The 14,348-nt window shown below is 48.0% G+C and overlaps 1 protein-coding gene across 1 annotated transcript in view; it reads right to left on the reverse strand.

Annotated features, from left to right (window-relative positions):
• ITGA9 (integrin subunit alpha 9) overlaps nt 1-14,348 on the reverse strand; it is a 264,746-nt gene that overhangs the window by 232,561 nt on the left and 17,837 nt on the right. The window contains exon 4 of the mRNA XM_070391612.1: nt 10,415-10,538. Coding sequence (XP_070247713.1) covers nt 10,415-10,538 — 124 coding nt within the window. The remainder of the gene's footprint in view (nt 1-10,414; nt 10,539-14,348) is intronic.

A 14,348-nucleotide genomic window follows, 5' to 3' on the forward strand; every position in this document is an offset into this window, starting at 1 on the left:
TAAATGGAAAAAAATAAAAAGATCTAAATAGCTAGGTTGGAGAGGAAGGGACAACGTTTTATCAAAATAATTGACAATTAAGCTATGGCGAGCATTAAATGCACACTGCAATAAAGCTAGAAACTTACAATTATGTGAGAAAAAGAGGCTTTGAGAGGGGAAATGATCTTTAGAGAATGTCTCTAATTCTAATCCTAGCCATTCATTTTACAGATGAAATCACTGCTGCTCAGAGACAGCAAGGCGTTTCTTTAAAGCCACACAGCTAATTACCCTGCGTCAGGATTAAAGAGCAAGGCTCCTAACTGCCCATCTCCTTCGGCCACACCATCATGCCTCACAGGGCGCATTTCCAGTGATAATATTCTTATCTTTTAAAAAAAATTCGTTTCCCCACCGATGGATGGATGGATAAATACAGTGTGGGATATACGCGTGTTGGCGCTGGGCCGCTGGGCCGAGGTCAGACCAGACCTTGGTTCAGCAACCTCAGTACTTGGGACTTCAGTGCTGGGTAGGAACTAAGGGGGTCTAACCCACATGAGCAGCAACGTACCAGGGGAGGAAAGGTCAAGGGAGGGTCCAGCCATAACCCAGAGGAGGAAAGGCTGCCCTGGGAGCGGGGGACTTGTTTTCTTCGCAGTTTTGCCCGTTGCTAGGCACCAGGGGCTTTCCACCCTGATGACCTCTGTAACTGCCCTGCCGTTCTTGCTCTGATCTTGTCTAACTGCCTACCATAAATTCATTGGAACATTATTCAGCCTTAAAACGGAAATGCTACCACGTGATACAACATGGATGAGCCCTGAGGACATCACGTCAAGAGAAATGAGCCAGGCACAAAAGGACAAAGACACTATGATTCCACGTATAGGAGGTCCCTACCATAGTCAAGTTCATTGACACAGAAAACAGAAGAGCAGTCGCCAGGGGCTAGAGGGAGGGGCATGGGGAGTCCTTGATTAATGGTCCAGAGTTCCAGCTTGGGAAAACGTCCTGGAGATTAGCGATGGTGGCTGCACAGTAATGCGAATGTACGTAATGGCACAGAACGTGGTTAAAATGGTCCATTTTACGGTATTGCAACAGGTAAAAACATTGCAGTGATGTTTTGTCATCTTTAAAGTGTTCCCAGAATCTAATAACACATTTTTGCCAGCTCCCTACTTTAGAAGGAGAAACTAGCAACTTTACAGGCACATCATAATATGCCTACATTCAACCCACTGTGTGTTACGGACTGAATGTTTGTGTGCCCCCAAAATTCGTATGCTGAAAGCATGCTCCCCAACGTGATGGCATCAGAAGGTGGAGCCCAGGAAGGTAACTGGGCTTGGGTGAGATCATGAGGGTGGAGGCCCCTACATTGAATTAGGGCCCTGGTAAGAATCCCGAGTGAGCTTACTTCTTCCTGCTCTCCACCGAGGGGGGAGGGGGAGGCGGGGGGAGGGGTGCACTAAGATAAGAAGACAGCAACCTATGAACCAGGAAAGGGCCCCTCACCAGACACCCGCCAGAGCCCTGATCTGGGACTTCCCAGCCTCTAGAGCTGGGAGAAATAAACGCTTGTTGTCTTAGGTCACCCGGTCTCTGGTATTTCTGTTATGCAGCCCAAACTGACCAAGACTGTACATTATGTTATTTTTTCATCCCTCCAAAAAAGTGGCCCTACTTCAGCGACAATTCCAGTAGAATTCACTTTCTTCCCAAAGCTAAAAAGCTATGGGATCACTAACACATGGAAAGTCAAATCACTGTTCAGAGATTAGAACCAAACGCTCAGAGTAGGAAAGATGCAAAACAGCCTCCCAGGAAAATGTTATCAGGCCCCTTGCACCTGCTGGGACTGCAGCAAGGCTTGAAAAGTCTTTAATGTGGTATCCTAAACCTTCCTAAAATAAAATGATGACAAAAGAATAGCAAACTTTTCTCTGGGCTCCCCAGTAATCACACAGAAAATCCACATCCCAACAGAACAGGAAGTACAAAAAAAATACTCTGAACTTAAAAGCCAGCAACCTACCTCTGCTTAAAAAGCCCATGACCTTCATCAACCTCCCTCAGTTTTCTCATCTGTAGGATGGGGATAAGAATAGGTGCCACAAAATGATGTGATTGCTCAGTAAGAACATACATGTTAGCACAACACCTGGCACTCAGTAGGTGCTTGATTCATGTTAGGTGAATCTGAATCTGTTAGTTTCTCTGAGAGAAATAAAACCTTATATACCCATCACACAGATATGCAAATGTAAAAGAGGCAACTCATAACATTTGGACATCCATAAGGAAAGTATTGAGGCCGTTGAAGCAATCAGTAATTCCACACAATGTATGGACACATGTTTGAAGTATCCTATATAATAAAGAGGTAATATGCAAATTGACCACCATGTCCTCACAAGATGGCCACCCCCATGTTGTCACAAGATGACTGCCACAAGATGGCCTGCAGGGGAGGGAAGTTTGGGGTGACTGGGCCAGCAGGGGAGCAGTTAGGTGTTGATCAGCTGGCAAGCAGAAGCAGTTAGAGGCAATCAGGCAGGCAGGCAGGCGAGTGGTTTGGAGCCAGCTTTCTGGATTGTGAGAGAGATCAGGGCCTAAACCGGCAGTCAGACATCCCCTGAGGGGTCCCAGATTGGAGAGGGTACAGGCTGCGCTAAGGGACACCCCCTTCCCCAAGGGCACGAATTTCATGCACCAGGCCTATAGTAGACTATATTTGTGTCCAAGATAAAAATCCTTGGCACCAAAGGAAAAGCTTTGATGGGGCTCCCTGGACCCTGAGAGCCACTGCCAGAGACTTGGCCTGCTCCTCTAGACCTGGCTGTCCCCTCCAGCCACCCTTCCTCTCCCTCCTCAGGGTCCCTCTCTGCCTTTACTGGCCATAATTCAAAACTGAGGCTTTTTCATTATTTTTTTAAATGAACTAATAAATATTAAAGATATAAAATGTAAGGAGTAAATGAACATATAAAGTGAATTCCTCTGTGAGCCCAATATTTCTTTTTTTTGACATTCAATATTATTTTATATTAGTTTCAGGTGTGCAGCACAGTGGTCAGACTATCATATAATTTATGAAATGACGCCAACCCACCCACAATAATTCTAGTGCCCACCTGGTACCACACACAGTTATTACAATATTGACTACATCCCCTATTCTGTATTTTACAGCCCCGTGACTATGTTGTAACTACTAATTTGTGCTTCTTAGCCCATTTACCCTTTTCACCCAGCCCCCCAAACCACTTCCCTTCTGGCACCCTCAGTCTGTTCTCTGTATCTATGAATCTGTGTCTGTTGTGTCTGTTTTATTTGTTCCTTATTTTGTTCTTCAGATTCCACAAAAGTGAAATCATACAACATTTGTCTTTGACTTATTTGACTCAGCATAATACCTTCTAGGTCCATCCATGTTGTCACGAATGGTTAAGATTTCATTTTTTAAGGCCAAGTAATATTCCATTAAATATATGTACCACTTCTTCTTTACCCAATGGTCTATTGTTGGCACTTGGGTTGCTTCCATACTTTGGCTATTATAAATAAAGCTGCAATGAACAGAGGGGTACTTAGATCTTTTTGAATTAGTGTTTTGGATTTCTTCGGATATATATACTATCCAGAAGTGAAATTCCTAGGCCATAGGGTAGTTCTATTTTTAATTTTTTGAGGAACCTCCACACTGTTTTTCATAGAGGCTACACCAATCTGCATTCCCACCAACAGTGCACGAGAGTTCACTTTCTCCACATCCTCACCAATACTTGTTGTTTGTTGATTTATTGATGACAGCCATTCTGACAGGTGTGAGGTGATAGCTCATCATAGTGTTAATTTTCATTTCTCTAATGATTAGTGACTTTGAGCGTTTTTTCATTTATCTATTGGCCACCTGTACGTCCTCTTTGGAGAAGTGTCTATTCAGGTCCTCTGCCCATTTTTTTTGTTGAATTGTTTTTTGTTTGGTTGGTTTTTTTTGTGTTAAGTTATATGAATTCTTTGTAAATTTTGGATATTAACCCCTTATCAGATATCATTGGCAAACATCCTCTCCTATTCAATAAGTTGTCTTTCTGTTTTGTTGATAGTTTCCTTTGCTGTGCAAAAACTTTTTGGTTTCATATAGTCCCATTTGTTTATTTTTTTCTTTTGTTTCCCTTGCCCAAGAAGATATATCAGAAAATATTACTCAGGACAATATCAGAGGGTTTACTGCCTGTGTTTTTTCTAGGAATTTTATGGTTTCAGGTTTCACATTTAAGTTTCTATTCCATTTTGAGCTGATTCTTGTATGTGGTGTAAGAAGGTGGTCTAGTTTCATTTTTTTGCATGTGTCTGTCCAATTTTTCCAACACCATTTGTTGAAGAAACTGTCTTTACCCCATTGTATATTCTTGCCTCCATCATATATTAATTGACCATATGGATGTGGGTTTATTTCTGGGCTCTTTCGTCTGTTCCATTGACTTACATGTCTGCTCTCATGCTAGCACCATGCTGTTTTGATAGTATAGTTTGATATTAGGTAGCCTTCTACCTTCAACTTTATTTTTCTTTCTCAAAATCATTGTGTTCTTCAGAGTCCTTTGCGGTTAAATTCTTGGATTTGTTCTATATCTGTAAAAAGTGCAATTGGTATTTGATAGGAATTGCATTGAATCTTTAAATGACCTTAGGTAATATGGACATTTTAATGTTTTAAACTCTGTATCTGGTAGATTGCTTGCCTCCATGTCATTTAGTTCTTTTTCTGGAGATGTCTTCTGTTCTTTCCGTTGGGCCATGTAACTTCATCCCTGCATTTTGGCTGTTCCTCTGTGTCTCTACATATTAGGTATATTTGCTACATCTCCCAGTTTTTGGAAGGGTGGCCTTAGGGAGTAAATGTCCTATGGGGCCCAGTCTCCCTGGCCACCTGAGCTGGGTGCTCCAGGAGTGTCCCTTGTGTGGGTTGTGTGGGTCATTTGTTGTAGTTGTGCTTCGACTGCTGTTAGCATGTCAGCAGATGGGATTGGCCCTGACTGTGAGGACTGACCATGGCCCCATGGTGCAGGATTTGCCCCCATAGGGTCTGGTGCCTACTGAGACTATCCTTTGGGTGTGCCACTTGTGGAGCTATCCGGTGGTGCTCTGTTGTGGTCTGTAGTCAGCCACCAGGTGTGCTGGGGCCTCTTGGAAGGAGCTTCAGTGTAAGTCAATGTCAGACACTACCTGTGACCACCCTGGAACTACCTGTTAGAAGCTACAGAATGATCTGCAGTTTGTAGCTGCATGTGCTACGCCCGGGTGTGCATGGGAGAGGCCACACTGCAATCTGAGGCCAGTTGCCACCAGTACTGCTGGGCCTGGGGCAGGTCGACAAAAGGCACCAAGCACCCCAAGACCTGCCACCACCTGCCAGCTGCCTGCCAGGCTCAGCCCCTGAAAGAGTCTCAGGTGGAATGTGAGCTGAGTGAGGCAGGTCTCAGGGAGTCACCACTGTGGGACAAGCGGTGTTCACCAGGTTAATGCAGATTCAGGTTCGGACGTGATGGGGGAGGGCTCAACACAGGAAAGATGGCACCCATTGGCCATGCCAACACAGGGACAATGGCAGGCATCCCTCCAGCCCTTGCCCTGAAGCCACATAATTCAGTTTCTCCCTCTATATCCCTGGCACCATCCCAGCTTGACCAGGATTCCTCAGCAGTTTTTTAAGAAAGACTGCAAGAGGGCCCAGCCTGGCTGGCATCAGATCTCAAACAAAGCGTGATTTGGCTGGGGCAGGGTCTCAGGGGGTTGTCAGGATGGAGCTAGTGAAGTTCTGGGCTAATTGCATCCCTTTTTAAATGTTTGCTCTATTTACTTAAATGAGATCATGTTTATGAAAACTCTTTGGAAACCATAAAATCCTATGTAAATATTATTTAATAAAAATCTATGGGGGGGTTTGTTCTTAATTTTTAAAGGGATCAACTTAGACTTATCTACAAAACAAAACACACAAAATAAAACCAAAAAACTAAGTTGCTTTTCATTTGTAAATGGCTCTTGATTGATTTTTATCCCCTGGGGAGCCATAGCCTCCAACATTAGAAGGGAGATTTCAAAAGACCTTCACATCTGAATGGGTGATCTATTCCCTTCCCTAGAAATGATCGCCGTCCTTGGAGATGCAAAACAAATAGGGAATAAAAGGCCAGCACAGCCACACCCTGGTAATAAAGTGGTACAGAAATATTCGGAGTCGATGGGATCACTTTAAAACACAGTAAAATTTGAGAAATTCAAACCTCAACAACTCCACACTTGAGAACATTTAAATGTGGCATGAGTTAAACTCTAGATCATCTACTAAAAAAAAGAGAGAGTTTAACAAGCAAATCAATTGTGCAAATATTTAAGAAATGGTCATCTTTTCAAAAAGTCTTAGCATCATTTTAGTAATACCCAGCTTTCTAACCTCCATTACCCATTAAAGCAGAATCTGCTGGATTCCTTCTGAGAATGTTTAAGAATACTATTATGGTACTTAAAAGTTAATCAGAAAATTCACATTTATTGAATGCTCACTCTGCGCTAGGAACTGTGTTAAGCACATTATATACCTCAAATACCTCTTAAGGAGGGCTTGATCGCTCCCATTTTACAGATGAGGGCGCTGAGGGTCAAAGGGTTTGCCCAAAGTCATCCAGTCAGAACGTAGGAGCGATGGGTGAAATCACAGGGATAACTCGGTGATAAAGCCAGATTCTGAAAGCAGGTCTAATAGACATTGGCACCCTAATTACATTTGTCAGGGTTTCATCTGGAACACTTTTTTTGTTAATGCAGCTGAGCTGCTCTCAAATTATTCCATATTAGTGAGGTTGTTCTATCACAATAAAAAGTGACTTTTATACAGCCCCACTCCGGCCAACCTCCGGCTTCCTGTTTCAATAGGTTCGAGGATGAAAGAAATTTCTGTATCTGATTTTATCAATGCACTGACGACTTTTGGGAGTCCTACACTATCATGACTTGGCTAACAGTAACTAATAGTTTACAGTGCTTGCTCTTCAATTTACAAAGTTTTCCCCACATATGTCATCCCACCGAACCTCTGGGTTTCTCGCAGATTCTGCTAAAACCAGCAACAGATGGTGGTGACGATGCTGAGCTTGTATCGAACGTGGACTAAATGGTTTGACTTGAGGGTATGCTCCACTCCTATATTTTACTTTGCCCTAAATTCATTTTTGTTTCCTATTCCCTCTACATTTCCCGGTTCCAAACAGGATATTCTGATAGCATTTCCCACCAAACCAGAAACAGGAAGCACCTGAAAAGTCATGAGAAAAAGGCCCTTGTGCCAAACCAAAGACCGATTTTTTAAGAATTCAAAAGTCTGAGACATTTGGACGGGTGCCCACACACTTCGAGGCTTTCCGTAATTAAACCAACCTTGCTACGCTCTGAAGAGAGCACAGCGAGCCCTCACGGGACCTGCAATAAGGCCACAATTACAGAACAATGTGTGGTCTTCCTGGGTACTGTCACCTGAGTTTCCTCATGATCCTCCCCTCTCCCCAAAAAGTAAATGCTATGGAGCCATCACAGCATCCAGGCCCACCGAGGGTCCAGCCACAGGCCTGTGGCCACGAAGAGAGAAGCAGCGAAGAGCAGGTCTGAACAAGCATCCCACCCCTCCTGTGTTCTCTCTGCTATTCCCCAGGACGTGAACCCGCTCCCCTTGCCATGCACCCTCCGCATGCCCACCTGTGGACTCCCACCATTCTTCTTCTATGGGCCCCATCAGACCACAGACTCTACACAGGTCTCAGTTTTTCCAGTCATAAAATAAAATAATTCTGCCCTAGTGCCAACTCGAACTTGGATGCAGCGCGGGCCCTTGGGGAGAAGTACCCGGCACAGGATTCTCCACCCCACACACAGCTCTCTCACTTTTGAAACACTGTGTTCCCTCTCTTGTTCTCCCCTGTAGATGGGAAACTTCTTACTATCTGAGACTTGGGTTTGATCTATCAGGCACTGAGCACAGTATCTAACTTAATAAGCTTAAGTGGACTCTATTCCCAATAGACAAATTAGTCACCTCATGGCGATTTAACAAACACTTGCTTGGTATAAAAAAACATTAGCCCATAATCTATCATAATAAAAGCGTAATATGCTAATTAGACCAGACAACCTTCTGGATGAAGCCAGGGCTGTGAGGGAAGCCCAGGTCCCAGGTGCGAGAGGGAAGCTGGTGCCAGCAGCCAGGGGAAAGAAGGCATACTCTTGCACGAATTTCGTGCATCGGGCCTCCAGTATGGTATATTAGCATATGAATACTTAGCATGTAGTACATCAGCACATACATGCCAGGCAGTGTTCTAAGAACTGACAGATATTAACTCAATCCTCATCACAGCCCTTTGAGGGGGGCTACGCCCAAAGACGTTAAATAACTCAACTGAAGTCACCCCACTAACAAGGGCCATTGAACTCTGGCAGCCAGGTCCGAGCCTGTGCTCTTGGCCACCAGGCTACTCTCCATTGTGTGGCATCTGAATAACAGAATGGAAAGAAAAACTTGGCCTTGAGGAAGCCACACCACATCTCTAGACCTCAACAAAGACGGGCTGGCCTAGGTGATATTTGAAGGGTCACGTCAAACCCTACCATACTTCCGTTGTTCTTAATCATGATGCGATCCCCGCCCAGTGAATAGAGAGCCTGCGTCACCGACTTTTTCCACATTAAGAGGAAATAATGGTTGCCTTCAGAGCCAATGTAGGTTTAGTGTAGACCACAACACAGGGAGGAAGATCCCCCAAACCAACAGAGCACAGGCAAGAGCCCTAACTGAGGTCTGCGTGCCCCACCCTGCCGTTCTAGCCTTCTAGAAAAATCTGAGCACCTGCCACCCCCGGCCTCTTATGGACCAAGAACCATAGAAATGGTTCTGTTCAATCCCCTGTTGTTCTAAAAGGCTACGCTTCTATCTCAACACTCCGAACCCCAACCCCACCCTCTTACTGCTCCCGGTCCTCCTTCCCCCCTGGGGACACACACACACACACACACACACACACGCTTCCATGTCCTAACTCATTCTTTGATCCCAGAAGAATACACTGGGCAGGTAGAATACAGCTTTGACCCGTAATTTATGTATTTATACTACCTACCCCTCCCTCTTGACTGATTACAGTATCACCTATATTTCAGATGAAGTTTTTCTTCAATGGGGGCAATACAGCGATAGGAGGGTCAGAGGTCAATGTCCCTGCGTGGCCCCGCCAGCTGAGCAAATGCTGACATTGGGGAGAAGGCTCGTCCTCTGGGAAGGAGAGAGCCCGTGGCCCCCGCAGGGGCCCTGCCAGCTGCTCTGCGGAGCCCTGTCACCGAACACCCTGCTCGGGCCACCTGAGTCCCCGTCAGGGCCTGGAGGGTCCCCCCTGAGGCAGGAAAGTGCAGGTGTCCAGCCAGCGTTTCTCAGCACCCTCTTTGGTGGCCACAGAATTTGAAACCTGGGAAAACCCAGGGAGGCCCAAAGGAATGTCCAAACAAACAAATCAGGGGGCGAATTAAAATACAACAGCCAGCCTTAGAGGGGAAACGGGTTCTAGCTCACTCAGAATCGGCCTCAGAAAACGTGAGTGTGCAAGCTACACAACAAGAAAATGACAGCCTTTTCTGAATCCCTGAAGCCAAATTCAACTCAACTAAAGAATAACTGGCTCAATGGGTCCCCCAGGCCCAGCCGTTGGAAGATGCTAAGCAGGGAGCCTGAGGAAACACATTTTCCTTCCCAGACCCCCCAGCGGCCCCTGGGGAGCAGCTCTAACACTGGGCTGAGGGCGCACCCAATTCTCAGGCCTCCGACAGGGTGCACGGACCAGACAAGAGGGAAGTCAGACTTGTGATGTTATGAAACTGAATCCTGGGAAATCTCTGTCCCCTGCCTCCGGGCATTTGTCCATGGGTGTGGCCAGGAGGACGTCATGAGCCTCACATCCATCCGTGAGCTCCACGGAACTGTGGAGACTCTCTGAGCCAACCTCTGAATTTTCAGGTGAGGAAACGGAGGCCCAGAGACAGAAAGCAAGTTCCCCAAGGTCACACAGCATCTGGCAGGACCAGGAAACCAAGAGTTCTATCGGGCGCCTTGGCTGAGACTGGGTGAATTTTGATCTCAGAGACTTCATGAAGCATGGCAAGTACCAGGAGCTCTGGGGCAGAGATGGGCAAGGCTGGGCAGGGCCCAGAACCGTGACCCCCTTCCCACCCTCCTCATTACCTGGGCAGGACCAAGAGGCCACCTGGAGACATGGTGCTGCCCTCCTGTTAGCGATTGGAAAGCTGGGGGAAGTGCTGGGTGGGGGGTTGTTTAGGGCCCCACGTGGGTAGAGGGTGCGGGAGAACCCAGAGCGCTCACCTTCATAGCAAGGGATCAGCGTCCTGCCTTTGGCCTGGAGGTTGGACGGGATGATGTAACAGAAGCCGTGGGGCAGGATGTGGTCTGTTTCGTAGAAGATGTTCTTCCAGCGGTGGGCACAGGCCTAAAGGACAGAGAGGGGTTCAGAGCAAGGAAGGGACTCCCCGGAGCCTGGTAGTCCGTCAGATCACTCTAGGAAACACCCTGCCCGCCAGCCTCTCCACGCTTCATCCCTTCAGGCCACCTGCCAGCGGGACCCCAGACAAGGCCACTCTCTGCCCAAAGGCGAAGAGGACACACTCAGGGGGACTGCACACCCGAGTTCGGCCACACAGGCCTCTTGCTTTATGACATGAAACTACGTAAGACGATCTCGTTATTCCTTGTACCACAAGCCACCTTCATCCTCCCCACGTGGTACTATTTCGTACCCATAGCCCATTTCTCAACAGCCTGAAAGATACAGGGCAAGGAGCTATAAACATGTATCGCTAAGCAGATCATCACTCTATTCCACTTGGTAATTGATTTTTTTTTTTTTTTTGTATTTTAGTTCTGATTCAATGCTGATGGCTTGCAAACTTGAATCCCTCATCGTCTTCGAATTACCCAGTAAATCCGCTACATTTTAGTTTATGGATTGTGTAGATAGAGCTGTTGGCAGCGAGGGCTTGGCCTGTCTTACTGTGTTTCTGGGTCGGAGGGACCGTGGAGAGAGGCGGATGTTTACGGAGGAGCACGCGGGCTCTCACCGGGAGGGACTTGCTGCCCTAAGTGTCTAGTTTATTGCCCCCTCGTGTTTTTTTAAGAACCGTAAACTGTTTACGGAGGGATCTTAGAAAATTCCTCGAAGATCCAAACACTGCATTTCCCAGTAAACTGAAGGAAAATTAAGGCATTCTGTTGAGGTCAGACAGCCAAGGGTCAAAGGCAGTACGCGTGCAGGAAAAGTGCCTCCGAATATAAATTATAAAAAGAAAAGATTGTTTAGCCCCGATTATCATTATATATACACACATGTCAGTCTGACCCCAACATTTGAAAAAAGTCCTAGACTGTCTCCAAAGCATTAAGAACTCCATCAATCTCTCCAAACGGGCTCCGCTGTGAGGAAGGCGGGGGCAGAGGGAGGGAAGAGGAAAGAGCATTCTCTGCAAACAGCAGACCCATTCGGACCCACGTAATCCTAGCAAAGGGGAGGAGGGGCTGGCAGCCGTCTTACGATCTGACACATTTCAAATACAAATATTGTCTTTCCTCCCAGATGAATAAAAGGAAGAAGATGAGCATTTTAATTCAAAGGCCTTTTTTTAACAGTGCATCCTTGCCGGGCGGGGGAGTGTTGGGGAATGGGGGAGTTACTGAGCTTCTACGGGTGGCTCAGCCACAAAGGCTCCTAAGCCCCCACCTCTTGCACATGCATTTGTGATCCACAGACGGCCAGATTTTGGCCAGGCCCTCAGGTCTACCCCTGGATCGCTGAGAACCATGGCTGAGGGGAACAGGGCAGTGATACCGCAGGCCCCCACACAGACATCCCCCAACCCCCTCCAGGGGAAGAAGGAGTGGCCTCGGGGGCATGGGGAAGGGGCCTCTGGGATGCGGGGCAAGTCCTTCTGAGAATGCCACCAAGTGAAAATGCATCAAGGTGTGCACGGATTATCGGTGCACTTTCCTGCATGTGTGTTAGAGCTCAATAGAAAAAGTTCACGTAAAAAAAAATCAGGAAACAGCCCTGACCGGTTTGGCTCAGTGGATAGAGCGTCGGCCTGGGGACTAAAGGGTCCCAGGTTCGATTCCGGTCAAGGGCATGTACCTTGGCTGCAGGCACATCCCCAGTGGGGGACGTGCAGGAGGCAGCTGATCGATGTTTCTCTCTCATCGATGTTTCTAACTCTCTATCCCTCTCCCTTCCTCTCTGTAAAAAAATCAATAAAATATTTTTTTAAAAATCAGGAAACGGAACAACAGAATTAAAAGAAAAAAAAATAGCCACCCTGTGGCTTTGGGGGGAAATAAGAAAGACGGATGACACATGTGAACAGATAGGGGCCACCCTGACGTTTGGGAAGGAAACGGCAAAGAGATAGAGCCGGAGAGCGTGCTTCCACCCAGAAGCCATCTACACGCTTCTGGTGTGTTGTCTGAGCCTCGGAAACCCATGGGAAGCAGACGCCAGCCGGGCACTCTCTGAGCTGCCTCCCAGGCCCAGGAGGAGCGTCGGTGCCTGGGCTGCGTGTGTTGGCGGCTATGGCAGAAAGGGATTTCCTTCCCTAGGTCCCAAACCGCCATCTGCACCCCGAGTCCAGGGGGAGGGTGTGGGGCAGGAAGGGGCTTGCCTCTGATCCCCAGGCTGTGGTCACACCTGGTACCGTGCGTCCCTGGGGAAAAACTGGCAAGGACCACAACACCTGTGAGTGGAGCCTGGCAGATACTAAGCCAAGGGCAGCCCGGCAGCCCAGCCCAACATCCAAGGCCTTGCCAGGGCTGGTCCATGGGTCAGAAAATGCCACTTTTCATGGAGACACTGGATTCCCTGTCACAGCTTCCAAACTCCCATGTGTTCTTTACTTTGAAATCAGCACTGATGCCATTAAACACACACACACACACACACACACACACACACACACTTCAGCTCTCCCTCCTCAAACCCAACCTCAGAATCCGATATTGTGCTCCTTGACATGGGTGTCAGGCCCACACCCCCAAGTACCACCTGAGTTCTCCAAACGTGTTTGCATAAGACATAGTTCCCTGATTTCCATTTTAAGATAAGTACTTGCCTCCAAGAAAGCTTTGGCAGGCAGACTTGAGACATTAAAGAACAGGCATCGACGTGAGAGAGACATGGCTTGGTTGCCTCCCGCACGGACCCCAGCCGGGGCCAGCGATCAAGCCTGCAACAGAGGTACGTGCCCTTGACAGGAATCAAACCCAGGAGCCTTCAGTCCCCGGGCTGATGCTCTATCCACTGAGCCAAGCTGGCTAGGGCTTGTGTTTTTGACAGGAAAAGCCACAAGGAAAAGGCTGCTACGGATGCCCCGCTCCTTCCTCAGCACCCGCATGCAGTGGCTGACTGGATGGGTGGTGCGGTCCTTGTGTCAAACATGAGAGGAACAGCTCCGCATGCAATGAATCAGATGGGCTGTCATGGCACAGGGACCACAAACACCCCAGGTCTGCCTTCACAGCTTCCTGTGCTAACTCGTTCCCGTGATCCTCTCTGCTGTGCACGGCCCCTTCCCGAGACTGACTTGCCGTAACGCACATGCCTCTGGCAACAAGCTCTCAGCCCCACGGAGCTTATCCTTCCGTGGGGAGAGGGGATGCCGTCACAGGAGCAACCTCCGGCGGTGGGCTCCGGGCTCCGGGCTCCCTAGAGTGTCGTGTGCCGTGTGCCATCCGGCCGTGCCTCCTCTGTCGGAATCTCGACCTCCGGCCACCCGGACTTCAGATGGGTCAGCTTCTCCCTCCTTCCCATGGGAAGGCGACACGCTTTCTGGCCCTCCTGGGTCAGGCCTCTGGGGCTGGAGGAATGTAGAGGCTGGGAGAGGGTCCAAGGCGGCTTGTGACAGTGATGAAAGGACTAGAAACCAAGACAAACAGTGGGGTTGGGGACCCTCTGCAGGAGCTACGATGCTTTCTGGTGGGGAGGCCTTGTGATGCTGGTGACAGCATCCAGCTGCTCCCCGCTCCCCGCCAGGGGCTGATGGGGGGGGGGGGGGGATGCGTAACTTGTGCTGAGAAGGAAGGAGGGATGCAGATGAATGGTCTCTGTCATGGAGAAGTTTTACACACAAGTGGGCTCCAGGAGAGAGGACGGATATATTTTGCCTAGATCCTGAAGGAGAACCTGCTTCCCCTGCGATCAGATGTATGTAAAACCCCATTTACAGCTTGTGGCTCAAAGGGAGCCCTCAATAAGTGGCAG

This window comes from Myotis yumanensis, unplaced genomic scaffold (assembly GCF_028538775.1).
Source record: "Myotis yumanensis isolate MYYU_CA2020_CCGP unplaced genomic scaffold, mMyoYum1.0.hap1 SCAF_14, whole genome shotgun sequence".
Taxonomy (NCBI): domain Eukaryota; kingdom Metazoa; phylum Chordata; class Mammalia; order Chiroptera; family Vespertilionidae; genus Myotis; species Myotis yumanensis.